This window comes from Trachemys scripta, chromosome 20 (genome assembly GCF_013100865.1).
Source record: "Trachemys scripta elegans isolate TJP31775 chromosome 20, CAS_Tse_1.0, whole genome shotgun sequence".
NCBI lineage: Eukaryota > Metazoa > Chordata > Testudines > Emydidae > Trachemys > Trachemys scripta.
In genome coordinates, this window is record NC_048317.1 from 17,466,199 (window position 1) to 17,483,282 (window position 17,084).

At 56.4% G+C, this 17,084-nt stretch overlaps 1 protein-coding gene across 6 annotated transcripts in view; it reads left to right on the top strand.

Moving 5' to 3' along the window:
* The window catches only part of SCMH1 (Scm polycomb group protein homolog 1), a 103,323-nt gene extending 96,337 nt beyond the window's left edge, over window positions 1-6,986 (top strand). For all 6 annotated transcript variants that reach the window (XM_034753870.1, XM_034753872.1, XM_034753869.1 and 3 more), the window contains 2 exons: window positions 775-917; window positions 4,832-6,986. In XM_034753870.1, coding sequence (XP_034609761.1) covers window positions 775-917; window positions 4,832-4,957 — 269 coding nt within the window. In that variant the 3' untranslated portion in view covers window positions 4,958-6,986. The remainder of the gene's footprint in view (window positions 1-774; window positions 918-4,831) is intronic.
* Window positions 6,987-17,084: the final 10,098 nt, after the last annotated feature.

The following is a 17,084-nucleotide window of genomic DNA, read 5'->3' on the forward strand; positions in this document are numbered from 1 at the left end:
CTGCCCTCAGCCTTCAGCCCACCCCCGTCAGCGCCAGCGCCATGCTGCCCTCAGCCCTAATTCCCCACCCCCGTCCATGCCAGTGCCATGCTGCCCTCAGCCCTGAGCCCACCCCCGTNAATTCCCCACCCCCGCCAGCGCCGTGCTGCCCTTAGCCTTCATCCCACCCCCATCCACGCCAGCGCCATGCTGCCCTCAGCCCTAATTCCCCACCCCCGCCAGCGCCGTGCTGCCTTTAGCCTTCATCCCACCCCCATCCGCGCCAGCATCGTGCTGCCCTTAGCCTTCATCCCATGCCCGTCCGCGCCAGCGCCCTGCTGCCCTCAGCCCTAATTCCGCACCCCTGACTGCGCCAGCACCATCCTGCCCTCAGCCTTCATCCCGCCCTGCTGCCCTCAGCACTAATTCCCTCCCCCCGCCCCCACCAGCACCGTGCTGCCCTTTTCCTCCATCCCACCCCCGTCTGTGCCAGCGCCCTGCTGCCCTCAGCCCTAATTCCCCACCCCCATCTGCACCAGCATCGTGCTGCCCTTAGCCTTCATCCCACCCCCGTCTGTGCCAGCGCCCTGCTGCCTTCATCCCACCCCCGTCCATCGCAGCGCCGTGCTGCCCTCAGCCTTCATCTCAACCCCATCCATGCTATCACCGTGCTGCTCCCAGCCCGTGTCCATTGCAGCACTGCGCTGATCTCCACCCTTGCACCCCGGCACTATCCGCACGGCACAGCCAGACTGCTGATGCTCTAACTGTTTCTCTCTTTGTCTCACCCTTCAGGCTCTGATAGGTACCTAGGATCTAGAGACTCCTCCCGGCTGAACAGCCGAGACCCCTCTTCCTGGACAGTGGAGGACGTAATGCATTTCGTACGAGAAGCTGACCCACAGCTGGGACCCCATGCCGATCTCTTTCGAAAACACGTAAATATATCTATGTGTATGTCCGGCTGGGGGGCCGGATCCTCCCGGTGTAAATCGGGGTGCTCCAGTGACGTTAACTCTCACAGTCCTAGAGATGGAGGCAGAAAAGCCCAGTTAGATGCTCAAGTCCAGCTCTCTGGCCAATGTAGGGTCACCCCCAATGTACATTTACTAGTGTTTGGAGAGATCTAACCTAGCTTTGCCCCGGTGAGAGCTGGTGTCACTTCCTGTGTGGTTGAAGGTAACTCAAGTGATGTGAACATCTATGTGTATCTCCCGAGAGATAGGGCAGAGCATTGGCAAGCTCTCCAAGGCTGTGAACAGGGGCAGGCGTTCCAGCTCTCAGACCCAGAGTGTTCAGCACCGAAAAAGCCTGTGCCACTTATTATTTACTCCCTTTACTGAAATAATGGTTTGTGTGTTTTTGTGTATCTCTGTGAAATGTAAAACCCTGCAGCAATTCACTGAGATGGGTATATGGTTAAAATTACAACAAGGGTGGTAACCCCAACCATAAGGATAGAACAAGAAGCAATGGGTTTAAACTGCAGCAAGGGAGGTCTAGGTTGGACATTAGGAAAAAGTTCCTAACTGTCAGGGTGGTTAAACACTGGAATAAATTGCCTAGGGAGGTTGTGGAATCTCCGTCTCTGGAGATATTTAAGAGTAGGTTAGATAAATGTCTATCAGGGATGGTCTAGACAGTATTTGGTCCTGCCATGCAGGCAGGGGACTGGACTCGATGACCTCTCGAGGTCCCTTCCAGTCCTAGAATCTATGAATCTATGATTAAGGTTCCAGCAGGCACTTTGCTACTTTTTACTGTCATTTCACATCCTAAATGGTAATGCAGGTGCAGCCAGAAAACAAGACAAGACCGTGCTGCCTGCACCTGAACCCGGAAGGTGCTGAGCGCCTGGCCGTGTTCCAGCAGAGCATTTAAGCACATGCTGAATTCCAAGCCTGCCTCTCATCCCACAGGAAGTCAGTGGCGCTACTCACATGCTTAAGTGCTCTCCTGGAATGGGGCTGGGGCAGGCCTCACGCTCCCTGAACGCAGCGGGCAGCTGCAGGTTGAAAGTTGCATGTCCTGACTTCTGGTGACTTTTTTAAATGTTGTGATCTCGTCCCCTTGAGGAGGCACATGGGCGGCTGCTGGTGCTTGGTGGGAGACACTTTTATCATGGACAGTACAGATGGCTCTGAAATGGGAGAAGAGTACCTGGTGCTTTACCAAGGGTTAACGCCGCAGGCGCTGGGTCTACAGTTCTGAGAAATGTTGTTTTCGTGACCAAAAAAAGTGACTATTTGCAGGCTAGTGCAGATTGGACCGAAAGTTTCAGAGCCCTCAAATCACAGTAGCTGTTGGTTGGGTTTAGGTTGAGTGGTTTGTTGTTAGAGGCTTTTTCTGTGTGTGTTTCAGCGAGACATCTAAAATCTCCCCCCTGGACACTGTCCCATTGACAGCCTCTTGACCCTTGAGAGCGTGTGGCCTAGCCAGGCACAGAGAACGATGAGTGATGATGTCACAAGGTGGGGGCCAGTAATAAGTTGCTAACTTTAGCAGATGCCCACTGAGCGTGCTCAGGAGTGATTCTTCGGTCACTTCGAACATGGTGTTCCCACCCTCTTGTGCTCAGGGAGGGTTTTGTCCAGCTCAGGTTTCAAGCTTCAGGCACGTTTGACATACATGGTGTGGGATCGGCTGCCAATGTGGACTGTAGCCGGACTCTACCTCCAGGAAGTGACGTTTGCTCAGCCTTTCCAGAAACCTGCCCCTGCCAGGCAGAGACCTGCTGCTGAGGGGGTTGAATGTTTGTTCCCTTAGGCTACAGTCTGAAATTAAAGGGGGGGCATTGAGGCTTGTGTCTGGGGTGAGTTTACAGGTGTATTAGCTCACCCTGCCGTAACACGACTCAGCACTACAGTGCAGGCAGCCCTTCAGCAGTGCTCTGAGCCTTAGGGCTCGTGGAAGCAAGTAGTGCCTTTGTACGCCAGTGATTCCTGTCAGCTCCTCTTCCCACTGGGAGAGCTTTGCCTGCTACCCAGGAAGGGCTAGATAGGGGGTGAGGTGAGGGATAATAAATAAATCTGAAACAAAGGAGAAATTGAGGAGAACAATTGTGGGGTTAAGGCACTGGACTGGGAGTCAGGAGGCCAAGTTCAATTCCTGGCTGTGCCACAGATCCGCTGTGTGGCCTTAGGCAAGTCACCCGACCAGTCCATGCCTCTGTTTGCTTGCTGCTGAACGGGGAGGACAGCCTTTGGCTCCCGTGCCTGGGGTGCAGTGAGGCTAAAGTGAGTGATGTTTGTGAAGTGTGTGGAAATGCTTGGGCGAAAGGCACTACAAAAGTGCAGGTTAATGCAATTAATAACCACGGGAAGTAAAGAACTCCAGCAGCATTGCACCCTGGCTGACTCTGGCCTGTCTCTTGGACAGAACCACCTCAGAAGAACCAGGATTTTAAATCCCGTCTTTGGATAGACTTCTCTCCGAGTGAGGGGTAGAGGGGGAATCTGAAGATGAAAACATTATCAGACAAAGCCCATGAAGTAGTTCATTCTACTCCTCAAAATAGCACAAGCCCAAAGTGCTTGTGGGATGGAATTTGGTGTTGACACAAGCCAACATCCCTGTTCAGCTGTCTTATGGGAGACCTCAGAGTAGCTGTTTAATCAGTTTCACAATCACATTCACCTTTGTACTTTCAGAGTTCATTGGGGGGGCATCTCGGCTTTCCCTGCTAACCCCTACTGCACATTGCCAGCAGGCCAGCCCTTCCTCAAGAGGGACGTCTTGGGGATTAGCAGCCACTGCCCAGACCTGAAGAGGCCCCAGGCATCCAACATGTTCCTTCCCTTTCCCCTGGCAGTCACCCACCTGCATGTGGCACCACAGCAGTGGGTGACTTGGAAGGGGGTTCCGTCTGGGTGTGGCAGGAGGCACATTCTCTTTCCTGACTTCCTCCTACGCAGTAGTGGCTACAAGAGCCTTGTTTCTCGCTGGTGTCACAGAGACGTGAGGCTGCTCTTTGCAGTGATGAACCTTGGTAGCTTTAGGAACAGCTGGAAACAAAGGGCGGGGGGGAGTCAGTATCATGTGGGTAGCCAGGTCTTTAACAGTCCCCATGGACCACAGCTTAGAGCTCTCTAGTGCATGCCTGACAGCCCTCAAATACCCCCAGTGGAGTGCGCCTCAACAAACCATCCCTGTTGTCTAACAGCCCCAGCCATGGCATGCTTGGAGTATCCTTGATCAACCCCCTCCAAATACCCCGGTTAAATAGAGGCACAGCTCGGGTGAGAGAGAGCTGAGGGGCGGTGGACAGAGGAAGATTTAGCAGCTGTGATTTCCTTGTGGGGCTGAAGATGAGGTGGGGAGACAGGGAGGGTGTCACTGCAAGGAATGTCCTGCTCTTTTGGACCCTGTCTTTCTCCTTTCTGAACTGCAGCCCCTCCCCGCCAGGCAGTGCCACCTGAGCCAGCCTCCCAGTAGGAATTGCCTGCCCCCCCGGGATGTTGGGTCATTCTCGTTGGGCCCAGGGCAGGCAGATGGGAAGGATTCCTGCCTGTGGGAGTGGCTGGGCTGGGTTGGTGGGAGCTGCAGGGCAGTGGGTAGGGAGGGAATGCCTTGGAAATGGCTGACATAGGCCCTTGTTGAGCTGGCGTCAGTCAGGTGTTCCCACAGGGTTTACAAGCACCTAGTGAATTGTAGGGAAGGAAAACCTGCCCAGCCCCGGTGCCAGCGTCCTTTAGTGCCGCCCCCGACAGTACTCCTGGGAGAGCGAGTTCCAGGGGTGCCCTGGCTAAGCCGGGCAGTGATTTTGGGCTAGTGATGGCACCAGGCGGTGCCAGGGTTTGTAGGGCAGAGCAAGCCTTGCTAACGCTGACCTTCTCTTGCTCCCTGGTGCCAGGAGATCGATGGCAAAGCCTTGCTCCTGCTGCGGAGCGACATGATGATGAAGTACATGGGGCTGAAGCTGGGTCCGGCGCTGAAGCTCACCTACCACATTGACAAACTTAAGCAAGGCAAGTTCTGAGAGGACTCTTTGCGGGACAGCCCGTGGGAATGCCGGGCTCCTGGCCACACCCAGTCGCGCCCCCCTGCAGACTGGCACGCATGCATCCACCGCAGGCAGACACGGCCCAGAAACGCCTGCAGATCACTACATGGATCCACCAGCCCCCCTCCTTCCACTGTCAGGAGCACAGTAGGCATGTGAAAGGAGACCATTTGTTGGCTCCCCGGGGACCAAACAGAGCTCGCCTCATGGACGTCCTGACGCAAACAGAAGAACCAGTTCCTTGCTCCTCCGCTGATACTCGTCTGCAGAGCCCAGTCCCTCTGCACCCGAGGGGACGAAGACACCCTGTGTTTTGCAGAGTTCTTCAGCGCCCTGGGCTTCTGTGGTGCTGGATCCTTTCCCATTTGTTCCTCTGCAGGAATGAGACTCTCACGTCTTTCCTCTGCCCCGGTTCCCTTGTCTCTCCTGGCTGTCTGGTCTGGCCTCACCTTGTTTCCTCACTCTGTATCAGATGGACAGCTCTGCTGCAGATGCTACGATGCTGGCATTTTCCATGCCAGGCTGGGCAGGACAGGCTGTGAGAACCCAACTCCTGGAGTTGCAAATCCACTCCGAGTAACACTATGGCAAGCTTAAAAGACTGTGCACCCTGTTCCCAGCCCTCCGTGAAGGGCTGTGTGCGGGGGACTGCAGCCCAGAGCATGGTCACACAAGCCTGCTAGTCCTGCTGTCTTGACAGAGCAGCCTTTCCTCCTTGGCTGGGTCCTCCTGTCCCGGGAGGCCCGTAGCTGGTGAACTTCCTCATGCTGGCGATGCCGAGGTGGCAATTCCTTTGTATTTATTTCTGACAAGGCGGGAAGCTCAGCTGAGAGCCCAGAACGGACTGTTAGCGTGGGCTGTGGGCTAGGAGGGCTGGGCGCCCTGTTGAATTCCTCTCTCTTTTTAAGGGGTCATCTGTTTAGGAAACAACAATGAAATGTTTTTGTATCTGTTATGAAATCGCAACCCTCAGAGCTCTTTACCCAGCAATGTAAAGGTTCGTCTGTCCAGATGGTACTGTTAGAATGGCCTTACCTCTCCATTTCTTTCTGTCAACCATCAGCAGGTTCCAGGGGTGTGTGACCGGGGCTGGCTGTGTGACAGCAGCATCACAACTTCTGGGAAGGCCGTCCCTCTCGCTGCCCTTCCTGGGCCTGTCCCAGCTCCCGGTCGGCACAGCTTGTTTCAAGCTGTTTAATGTATTTATTTGTGATGGCACTTGAGCAGTGACCCACTGTCCCATGTCTGAGTTGCTGCAGCTGTAGAGAAATGAGGTGGAGAAGAACCTAGCCAGGTGCCCCACACCTGCCATGGGGCAGGAACCTGCTCCCTAGGGAGCCAACAGAACTTTTTCATGAACTCCGATGGGAGCAGGCTCTTCATCACAGCTGTTAGAGCCCTGCAATGGAAAACAAGGGCTGGGTAATGCCCCGCACAGTCTCACTGCCTGGTGTGTGACAAGCAGAGGGAAGAGCTGCCATGCCTCTCGGTGTGTGTATGAGTCAGCTCGAGGGCATGGTGGGGCTTGAGCACTGGCCTGCTACCCATATGCTGAGAACATTGCCCAAATGGACAGGATGTAGGGAAATGTCCATCACAAGCACTTCTTTCCCCTCCTGCCTTTCCCTCTTGCCGTCTGTCCTCTCCCAGCCAGGGGCTCCCTGGGTCAGAGGGCCACGGGAGCTCTTATGTGGCTCTGCTTTACCCCTAAGGGGAAATTGGAAAGAAAACCCAAACGTAATAAAAGGCTGTTTGTAAAACAAGGTCTCTGCTCAATCCTAGCGGCTGTCCCCAGCACAGCACGACGAACCGGGCGAGGGGCTCGGCCTTGTCGCTCGTCCCATGGCCAGCGGCAGCACAGGAACCTCCTCCTTGGTTTTCACATTTCCTTTGCTGCTGTCCAGCTGCAGACGTTCCCCTCGCAGGCAGGTCCCAATGCAGTGCAGCCCGCGTGCTCCTTGGCACTTACTTTCTGTTGAGTTGTTTATAAATAAAAGAATAACAAGTAAGTGCAGTTGATTTACCACCAGAACCAGCCAGCCTGTCTCTGGCCACAGGCTGCCTACGTCCTCACGCTCTGCACATCCCCGCGTGCCAGACGCCGCCACATGCACCGTCCCTGCCCAGAGCTCCTTCCCCTGGCTGCTCGGCTGCAGACCCTCCCACGGTGGCTGTGAGCGTAACTAGGCTCGGCTGCCCCGACTGCCTTGTCCAGGGCAGCTCCCTGCTGGGATTTCATCACCGAAGCCATCTGGTGAGGGGTGCAGATCAGGCAGGGCCCGAGTGCCCTGGGCGCTGCATTGCTCACGCTTTGGGACTTGTGACGCCTGCTAAATGAAGTGCCATCCCCCAGCCTCTGGGCGGGGCGAGCTTCTCCCCCCACAGCTGTGTCGGCACAACGCGGTGCCAGGAAGGGGTTGTTCAGTCTCAGGAGCTGGGCGGAGAAGTGATTTTGCCACACACCAGCAGAAGGTGACAGCCAGTAATGGGGCCAGCCTTTCCTCTGGCCTCGCCCGCCCCGGCCCAGGGCCTGGTACAGGAGATCAGGGCGTGATCCCCAGGGCGTGGTAAGAGGATGGGCCTCAGAGCTCGAGGCAGCGCCAGTCCCAGGCCTAGACACAGGAGCGCTGGCAGCTGGTGCTGTGATTGCAAAGCGGTTCCCCTCGGCGGAGGGCACCTGGGAGAGCTTTGCTGGTCGCCCCCTCTCCTCTGCCTCTTCCTCACGCGCTGCTCTGCTCCTTCCTCCCACCTGAGCCTCGCTCCGCTGCTTCCTCAACTCCAGACCCTCACTGCATTGCTCTGCCCCCCCACGTTCCCCCCTAGCCTCGGCACCCCCACGACCCCCCCGCTTCTGCCCTCGCCCCAGCATCCCTGCGTACCCCCCCGTGTCCCACCTCACCCCCCACGTCCCCCTGGCATCTCCTTGTCCCCCCTCGCCCTGGCACCCCCACATCCCAACCGTGTCTGCCGGCACCCCCACCTGACCCCCCTACGCCCCAGCACCCCCCTTTCACCCCTCACGTCCACCCCAGCACTCACCTCGCCCCTGCTGCGTCCCCCCTCACCCTGGCACCCCCACCTCCGCCCTCGTCCCCGTGTCCGCCCTCACCTGGCACCCCTGCCTCACCCCCATGCCCCCCCTCACTCCGGCACCCCTGCACCCCCCCCAACATCCCCCCTCGCCCCGGCAACCCCATCTCACTCCCGTGTCCCTCCTCGCCCCGGCACTCCCACCTCGCCCCCCGCATCTGCCCTTGCCCTGGCACCCCCTCGCCCTAGCACCCCCCTCATCCGTCCTTGCCCCAGCACTCCCACATCACCCCCTGCGTCCGCCCTCGCCCCAGCACCACCACGTCTACTCTTGCCCCCGCGTCCACCCTCGCCCCAGCACCCCCACCTCACCCCCTGCGTCCCCCCTCACCCCGGCACGCCCACATCCGCCTTCGCCCCCACGTCCACCCTTACCTGTAGCCGCTCCCCTCCTGTACTCACCCCCCTCCAGATAACAGGGACTCTATGTTCTTTGGGCAGTGAACCATGTCTTTGAAAAATCTCTGGCGTGCAGTGTGTGGCTCTGGCTTCGCTGCACCCCATGGCCTTCGGGAGATGGGAGCCCTGCCCATCGTTCACAGCCATGGGGCTGCAGCACCCCCTGACCTGAAGCGGTTTCTATCCTATCCAGGGTTTACAGTTTGGCTCAATGACTCTCAGCTCCCCCACTGTACAAACTGTTCCAGCGCCTGCTCACAGCTGAGCTCCACTGTCTCTCCACATACAGCACATGGACTACTGGACCGTGATGGAGGCTGTTCCTGTCTGCCTGCCGTGTCTTTGACCTCCAGGCAGTCACAGACCTCGCAGACACTGGGGGCCATGATAGCCACACTTCATTCCGGCTTCCTGGGGGAGCACTTCAATGGCCCCTGGTTTAAAAGGCATTGAACCGATAGAAGCCACAGCACTAGGCCCCATGGGAAGGCCTAATCCAGATAGAATGAGGGCTCCCTGGGCCCAACTGCAGATGCAGATATTGGGGCACTGGCTGGTAGCTGTGCGTATCTGGAAGTATGAGAAGCAGACAGGACCAGACAGCAAGAGAAGCAGTAGGAGTGTGGCCCTAGGAGGAAGCCATGACAGAGAGTTTCTTTTGGGCACAAGACTAGCTGGAAAGCAGGCTTGGATTTCTGACCTGGAAACTGCCTGCTGGTGTTTGTTCCTCCTTTGGTCAGGGAAACCAAACTCTGTACGTTCTGACTCCATTATCTATATCTCCTCCAACCCAGGAATGCCCTGAACATTGGCTAACCACTCAGGCCAACCTTTTGGGCCACTTCTGCCAGGTGCATGAAGCATTAGTCTGCCCCATTCCTGCTGGCATGCAGTTCCTTGCACAATGACATCTCACCTTATGTCAGGCACCTCACTGATGATGCTCAATGACCTCACAATCCAGACACCTGGTTTAAAGCCATCTCCTTGCTCACAGCAGAAACGGGCAGGGCAAGGAAAGCCCTGGGTTGGCTTGTTCTTGGGTTGAGACACCAGGAGTTTTGGAAGGGTGACCAACGCTGGAGTCTCTCTCCTGACTGATGTGACCACCAGCCCTTTGATGGTAACCCAGCTCCTGTCTTCTTGCTTTTCTGAGATCCCTGGGAACTAGGAAGGGGCAGGAGCTTCCCCCAAGCCCCCAGTCCATGGAGACTACTCAGGGACGAAGATTCAAGCCTCAGGATTGTGCTGTCGTGTGCTCTGCCCAGGCCCCCCGGTATCATTCTGGTTATAGCTTGGGAGCAGCCCACTGGACTGAGTGCTGGGCTGGTGGGAGTGGGACTCAATCTTTGGGGTGACCAGAAGCACAGTCTTTGAAAGTGATTCTCTTTCCAAGGGCGGCAGCTGGCCCTGTCTATGCACCAGTTGTGCTTTGCTGGGGCTGTGATTTTTGACCAATCAACCCCCAGTGTGGCCACAGTGAAATCAATATAAATGCACTTCTGCTCTAGCTAGCCCTGTACAGGAAGGGGAGGAAGCTGGATAGGTAGAAGGCACCTCTAGAGCAGTATAAGGGGGGGCTGCCCTGATCACCCCTCTCCTATAGCGCTACCAGCCCCAACCCCGTGAGTAATGCAGGCCTCACCGTGTTTACCAGTGCAGGATTTGCCACGGGAGGTTATTTCCCAGTGACCAGCGTTGCCTTCTGTCTGCTCTCCGAATAGCTCAAAGTACAACATGTCTGCCCGTTAATTTGTGACTGGTTTGTGTCCAACGCATTTTTATCCAGGCTGTGCACAGAGCACAAGCCATGCGACATTTGAGCAGAAGGCCTTAGTTCTTCAAGTGCTTGCTCGTGTCCATTCCATAGTAGATGTGTGCTCCCCACATGCACCAGCGCTGGAAGTGTTTCCTGGCTCTGGCGCCCTCTGGAGTGGCGCCCGTATGACGCGGTATAAGGGGTGCTAGCTCCCCCACCCTCAGTTCCTTCTTACCGCCTGTGACGGTGCTGGAACATCATCTTGCTTCGGCAAGCCTCTTCTGTCAGTCCGTAGATACGCGCTTTCCCTGTAAATCCACCTGACACCAACAGGGTGGGAAGCGGGCATTTTGAGGGTGCTTCCCCGCGCATCTCCAACCGCCTGTCTCCTTTCCTCCCTGCATGGGCCTCTATAACTTCGGATCGTTGGGTCCTCGACACCATGGTGCAGGGTTATACCCTCCAGTTTATTTCCACCTCCCTTCCCTGTCCCTATTCAGGGACCCTTCTCACGAGCAGCTGCTCACCCGGGAGGTTCAGAGCCTCTGCAAGTGGGGGCTGTGGAGGAAGTCCCTCAGGAGTACAGGGGTAAGGGATTCTACTCCCAGTACTTTCTGATCCCCAAAGCCAAAGGGGGTCTGAGACCCATTCTGGACCTGTGAGACCTCAACAAGTATCTCAAGAAGTTGAAGTTCCGCATGGTATCCCTGGCCTCCATCATTCCTACCCTGGATCCGGGAGACTGGTACACCGCCCTCGAGTTGAAAGACGTGTACTTCACCGTATCGATATTCCCAGGACACAGGCAATTCCTGCGTTTCACAGTGGGTCTCACCCACTACCAGTTCACGGTGCTCCCGTTTGGCCGGGCTACAGCCCCGAGGGTGTTAACCAAATGCATGGCAGTGGTGGCAGCCTACCTCAGGCAGCAAGGCATCCAGGTTTACCCGTACCTTGACGACTGGCTTATCAAGGGCCACTCCAGGTCTCAAGTCCAGCAAGATATCTCAGTGCTGCAGCTCACGTGCCATGCCTGTTGATAAACGAGGAAAAATCAACATTAGTCCCAGTACAAAGAATAGAATTCATTGGAGCGGTTCTCGACTCCACCCTTGCCAGAGCATTTCTGCCACAGGACAGGTTCGAGACGATGGCGAGTCTCATTGCCAGCATCTTGGCATATCCCCTAACCATGGCCTGGATCTGCCTCCAGTTGTTGGGCCACATGGCGGCCACCATGTCCACCATGCGAGGCTCAGGTTGCGGCCCCTCCAGCGGTGGCTGCTCACAGTCTACACCCTGTCCAGAGATCATCTGAACAAGGTTGTCATGATTGCACCAAAGGGTGGACCGATCCGAGGATGCTCCTGGAAGGAGTTCTGTTTGAGAGTCCTCGACCCTCAGTATCTCTGATACCGGATGCCTCAGACCTTGGCTGTGGAGCTCATCTCAGCACATTGCAGATGCAAGGGAGGTGGTCCCCAGAGGAGCTGACATTGCACAGAAATGTCAGGGAGCTCAGGGCAGGTCCGCCTAGCCTGCGGAGTCTGCCTGCAGCACCTTTCTGGCCAAAGTGTGTGGGTACTCACGGACAACACGGCCTCAATGTTTTACCTCAACAGACGGGGGCGGCTCGCTCAACAGCCCTCTGTCGGGAAGCACTCCAATTGTGGGACTTTTGCACCCAGCATGACATCCACCTGGAGGCGTTGCACCTCCCCGGCATCCAGAATGCGCTGGCGGATTGCCTCAGCAGGTAGGTCCTCCCTCTGTCCCTACGAGTGCAGGTGCTCTTTCGGAGCTGTTTGCCACCAGACAGAACAGGAAGTGCCAGCAATTCTGCAGGGACCCCCTTTCTGGCACCTTCCTTCCTTTCATGGGAGGGGGGTCTGATGTACGCATTCCCGCCGATTCTGCTGGTCAGCAAAGTCCTAGCAAAAGTCAAGAGACAAGGCGAGAGTCATCATGATCACCCTGGTGTGGCCTTGCCAGCATTGGTTCGGCACACTCATGGACCTGGCCGTGGCTCCCCCATGGCTACTGCCCAGCCATCCGGATCTCCTTTTGCAAGACCACGGCTCCTGCACCTAAACCTTCCCTCCCTCCACCTCATGGCTTGGTTGCTGAGTGGCTGAACCTAGAGAAAAGGGCCTGCTCCAGCCAGGTACAGCAGGTCCTCTTGGAAAGCAGAAGGCCCTCCACCAGAGCGACTTACCTGGCAAAATGGAAGCGGTTTTCCTGCTGGGCGGAGGAGCGTGGTATCTCCTCAACACAGTCGCCTGTACAGTCCATCCTCAATTACCTGCTCCACCTTAAGCAGCAAGGCCTCGCGCTTTTCTCCATCAAGGTGCACTTAGCAGCCATATCGGCTTTCCACCAGCAGGTCCAGAGCAAATCGGTGTTCTTACATCACATGTCCGTCCGGTTCCTGGAAGGACTACAGCAGCTCTTCCCACCGGTCCAGGACCGGATTCCGCAATGGGACCTCAACCTCATCCTCTCGAGGCTCATGGGGCCTCCCTTTGAACTCCTGGCCTCATGCCCCTTGTCACATCTGTAGGAAGGTAGCTTTTCTTGTAGCCATTACCTCGGCGAGGCAAGTCTCCGAGATTAAAGCCCTCGCCTCGGAGCCCTGGTACACTACACGGTTTTCTACAAGCTCCAGCTGCAAGCCCACCTGGCATTCCGGCCTGAGGTGGTGTCTCACTTCCACATTAACCAGAATATCTTTCTCCTGGTTCTGTGTGCAAAACCACCCTCGACTGCAGAGGAGAGGCAGCTGCACACCTTAGATGTCTAGCGTGCTCTGGCCTTCCACCTGGAGCGCTCCAAGGCCTTCCGCAAGTCGACCCGACTCTTTATTGCGAACATGGGCAGGATGAAAGGCCTACCGGTGTCCTCGCAGATCACATCGGGCATCCGGACCTGTTATGAGTTGGCATGGACTGAGTCACCACCTATACTAAAGACCCACTCGACCAGGGCACAAGCAGCCTCACGGGCCTTCCTAGCGAATGTCCCCATCCAAGACATCTGCAGGGCTACCACGTGGTCATCAGTACACACGTTCATGATGCATTACGCTATTACCCAGCAGGCCAGAGATGACACTGGGTTTGACAGAACTGTGGCAATCGACATGTCTATGAACTCCTACCCGCCTCCGGTGGCACTGCTTGGGCATCACCTACAATGGAATGGACATGAGGAAGCACTCGAAGAAAAAAAAACAGTTTCATAACTTGTGTTCTTCGAGATGTGTTGCTCATGTCCATTCCACAACCTGCCCTCCTTCCCCACTGTCGGAGTTTCTGGCAAGAAGGAACTGAGAGTGGGGGGAGCCAGCGGCGCTCCTTATACCGCGCCATATGGGTGCCACTCCAGAGGGCTCCAGAGCCGGTCCCCTACAGATACCACTGAGGGAAAAACTTCCAGCACTGGTGCATGTGGCGAGCACACACACCTACAATGGAATGGACATGAGCAAGCACCCGGGCTTCAAACCTTGTGACTGTTGCAAGAAACCTATGCCAGTCAGTGATCCCCAGAGAAGCTGTTTGAAGTGCTTAGGGGACTACGTTAGCCACAAGTGTCACATTTGCAAGAGCTTCTGACTGTGGACCAAAAAGGAGCAGGACATTCATCTCCGAGCGCTCCTTATGGAGTTGGCCCTTACACTGTCCTCAGAGCCGACCAGATCGGACTCTACTCCCAGCACTACGACCTCGGTGCGGAGTGCACCACCAGCACCGGCCTCAGACCGGCACCGATCACCATCCCTGGTACCAGCTAAAAAGCAGAGAGAGGCTGGGAGGGGACGTTCTCCTACACCCCCCCATAAAGGGGAGGAGAGCAAAGATCCATGAGGGACAGCTCTTCCCCTCGGGATGGTGGTCAGGCTCTGACTCCGTCTGAACGGTTGAGCTCACTCCAAGACCCGCCCCCACCCTGGGGAGCGGCAGAGGCAGTCAGCACCTGGTGGTGCTGTCCACACTGGAGGCTTTTCAGGCTGCAAAGGACATTCTGTCCCTTCCGGTGCCGCCCATGCTGGCCGTTGAGGTGCCCCATTCAAGGGGTAAACTTGCCTTGGGACCCTTTCAGCGGTCCCCATCAGTGCAGCACTGCTCCTCGCCGCAGGGGGTGCCCTGTCAGTGCTCACCTGAGCAGCACCACCAGACGCGGGTCGGCTTGCCTGCCAGAGTTCCTAGGGTTTGTCCCTGGACTCCAGGCAGCATTCCTCAGGCTCGAGGCGGTGATAGCCAGTGGGCTAGCACAGACCCGCAGAGGCGTGGCACCAGTCCCCAGAGCCCTGGTGCTGAGAGCTCCCGAGCCTGTCTCCCAGCTCACAGCACCGCTCCGGAGAGTCAAGACGCTGGTCCCCGGAGCCCGTCACCAATTGCCGGTACGGTTCACCGCGGGCACGTCAGCTGTCTCCAACACGCCCATTACCAATTTGCAGTGCTCCCTTTTGGCCTAGCAACAGTGTGAAGGGTGTTTACGAAATGCATGTTGGTGGTGACGGCCTACCTCAGGCGTCGGGGTATCCAGATTTACCCGTATCTCGATGACTGGCTCAGGGTCCAGGTCCAGCACAGTGTTGAGATGCTGCAAGCCACGTGTCGAGCCCTGGGCCTGCTGATAAACGAACAAAAATCAATGTTAATCCCGATCCAAGGGATGGAGTTTATCGGAGCGATGCTCCACTCGGCCAGAGCCAGAGCAGTCCTGCCAGAGGCCAGGTTCAGGGTAATGTCCGATCCGATTGCTAGCATCACCGCACATCCGCTCACCGTGGCCTGGATCTGTCTGACTATTGGGTCACATGGCAGCGTGCACATATGTTGTCCGCCATGCGAGACTCAGGCTGCGCCCCCTTCAGATGTGGATGGTGTCAGTCTGCTCCCCAGCCAGACATCACCTTGACAAAGTTGTCACGATCCCTCCAAGGGTACTTACCTCTCTGCAGTGGTGGTCCGACCCCAGGTTGGTGTTGGAAGGAGTGTCGTTCGCGAGCCTGCAACCCATGGTCTCCCTGATTTCGGATGCATCCGACCTCAGTTGGTGAGCACATCTCGGTACGCTGCGGACTCAAGGGTTATGATCTCAAGAGGAGCTCACATTACATATAAACATAAGGGAGCTCAGGGCCATCCGTCTAGCCTGTGGTGTCTTCCTTCCCCAGCTGTCCGGTCGGGTAGTGCAGGTGTTGACAGACAACATGACCTCCATGTTCTATGTCAAGAGACGGGGTGCAGGGGGGGGCGTGTTCATTGGCTCTGTGCCAGGAGGCCCTCTGCCTGTGGGACTTCTGCATTCAGCATGTGATCCACATGGAAGCCTCGCATCTCCCCGGCGTCTGGAACACGCTGGCAAATTGCCTCAGCAGGTCCTTCTCTCACCACGAGTGGTCACTCAACTTGGAAATCATCAGGGTGCTCTTCCAGAAGTGGGGGGCTCCCTGAGTGGACCTGTTTGCCACCGGACTGAACAGAAAGTGTCATCAGTTCTGCTCTCTCCAAGGCCTTGGCAGAGGCTCCCTTTCCGATGCTTTTCTCCTGTCATATTTGGGAGACCTGATGTATGCCTTCCCGCCAAATCCACTTATCAGCAAAGTCCTCTCAAAAACCAAGAGGGACAAGGCACGAGTCATTATGATCACCTCGGCGTGGCCTTGCCAGCATTGGTTTGGCGTGCTCATGGACCTCGTTGTGGCAGCCCCATGGCTACTGCCCAGCCACCCGGACCTACTCTCGCAGGATCATGGTCAGCTCCTGAACCCAAACCTCATCTCTCTCCACCTCACAGCTTGGATGCTGCATGGCTGAATCCGGAGGAACAGGCCTGCTCTAGTCAAGTACAGCAGGATCTCTTGGAAAGCAGAAAGCCCTCCACCAAAGCGACTTATCTGGCAAAGTGGAAGTGGGTTTTTTTTTTTTGCTGGGTGTCTGAGTGCAACATCTCCCCTACCCAGTCGTCTGTGCAGTCTATCCTGGATTACCTGTTTCACTTAAAGCACCAGGGCCTTGCCTGCTCTTCAATCAAGGTGCACTTGGCAGCCATATTGGCCTTCTATCCTCATATCCAGGGTAAATTGGTATTGCATGAGATGTCAATCAGGTTCCTGAAGGGCCTTGAATGGCTCATTCTGCTGATCTGGGACCCGGTTCCCCACTGGGACCTCAACCTTGTCCTCCCTAGGCTCACAGTTCCCTCTTCGAGCCCATGACTTCTTGTTCCCTTTCCCATCTGTCGTGGAAGGTTGCATTCCTTGTAGCGACTACCTCAGCAAGGCGTGTATCCAAGATCAAAGTCCTCACTTCGGAGCCTCCATATTCTACAAGGTATTCTCCAAGGACACGGTCCTGCTGCAGCCCCATCCGGCTTTCCTACCTAAAATGATGTCGCATTTCCATGTCAACTTCCTCCCGGTGTTCTGTCCGAAGCCTCACTCTACCAATGAGGAGAGGCGGCTGCACGCTCTGGATGTCCAGCGCCCCCTGGCGTTGTACCTGGAGCACACCAAGCTCTTCCGCAGATCAACCCAGCTCTTTATCACGACAGCTGACAGGATGAAGGGCCTTCCAGTGTCCTCTGAGAGGATTTCGAATTTGATCACCACCTGCATCTGTACTAGTTATGAGCTAGCACAGGCTGTGCCTCCACCGATAGTGACAGCTAATCGACTAGGGCTCAGGCACCTTCGGCTGCCTTCCTGGCGCATGTCCCTATCCAGGACATCTGCAGGGGTGTGATGTGGTCTTCAGTACACACGTTCCCGGCGCATTACGCCATCACCCAGCAAGCCAGAAATGATGATGGCTTCAGCAGAGCTGTGTTGCAATCAACACGTCCAGG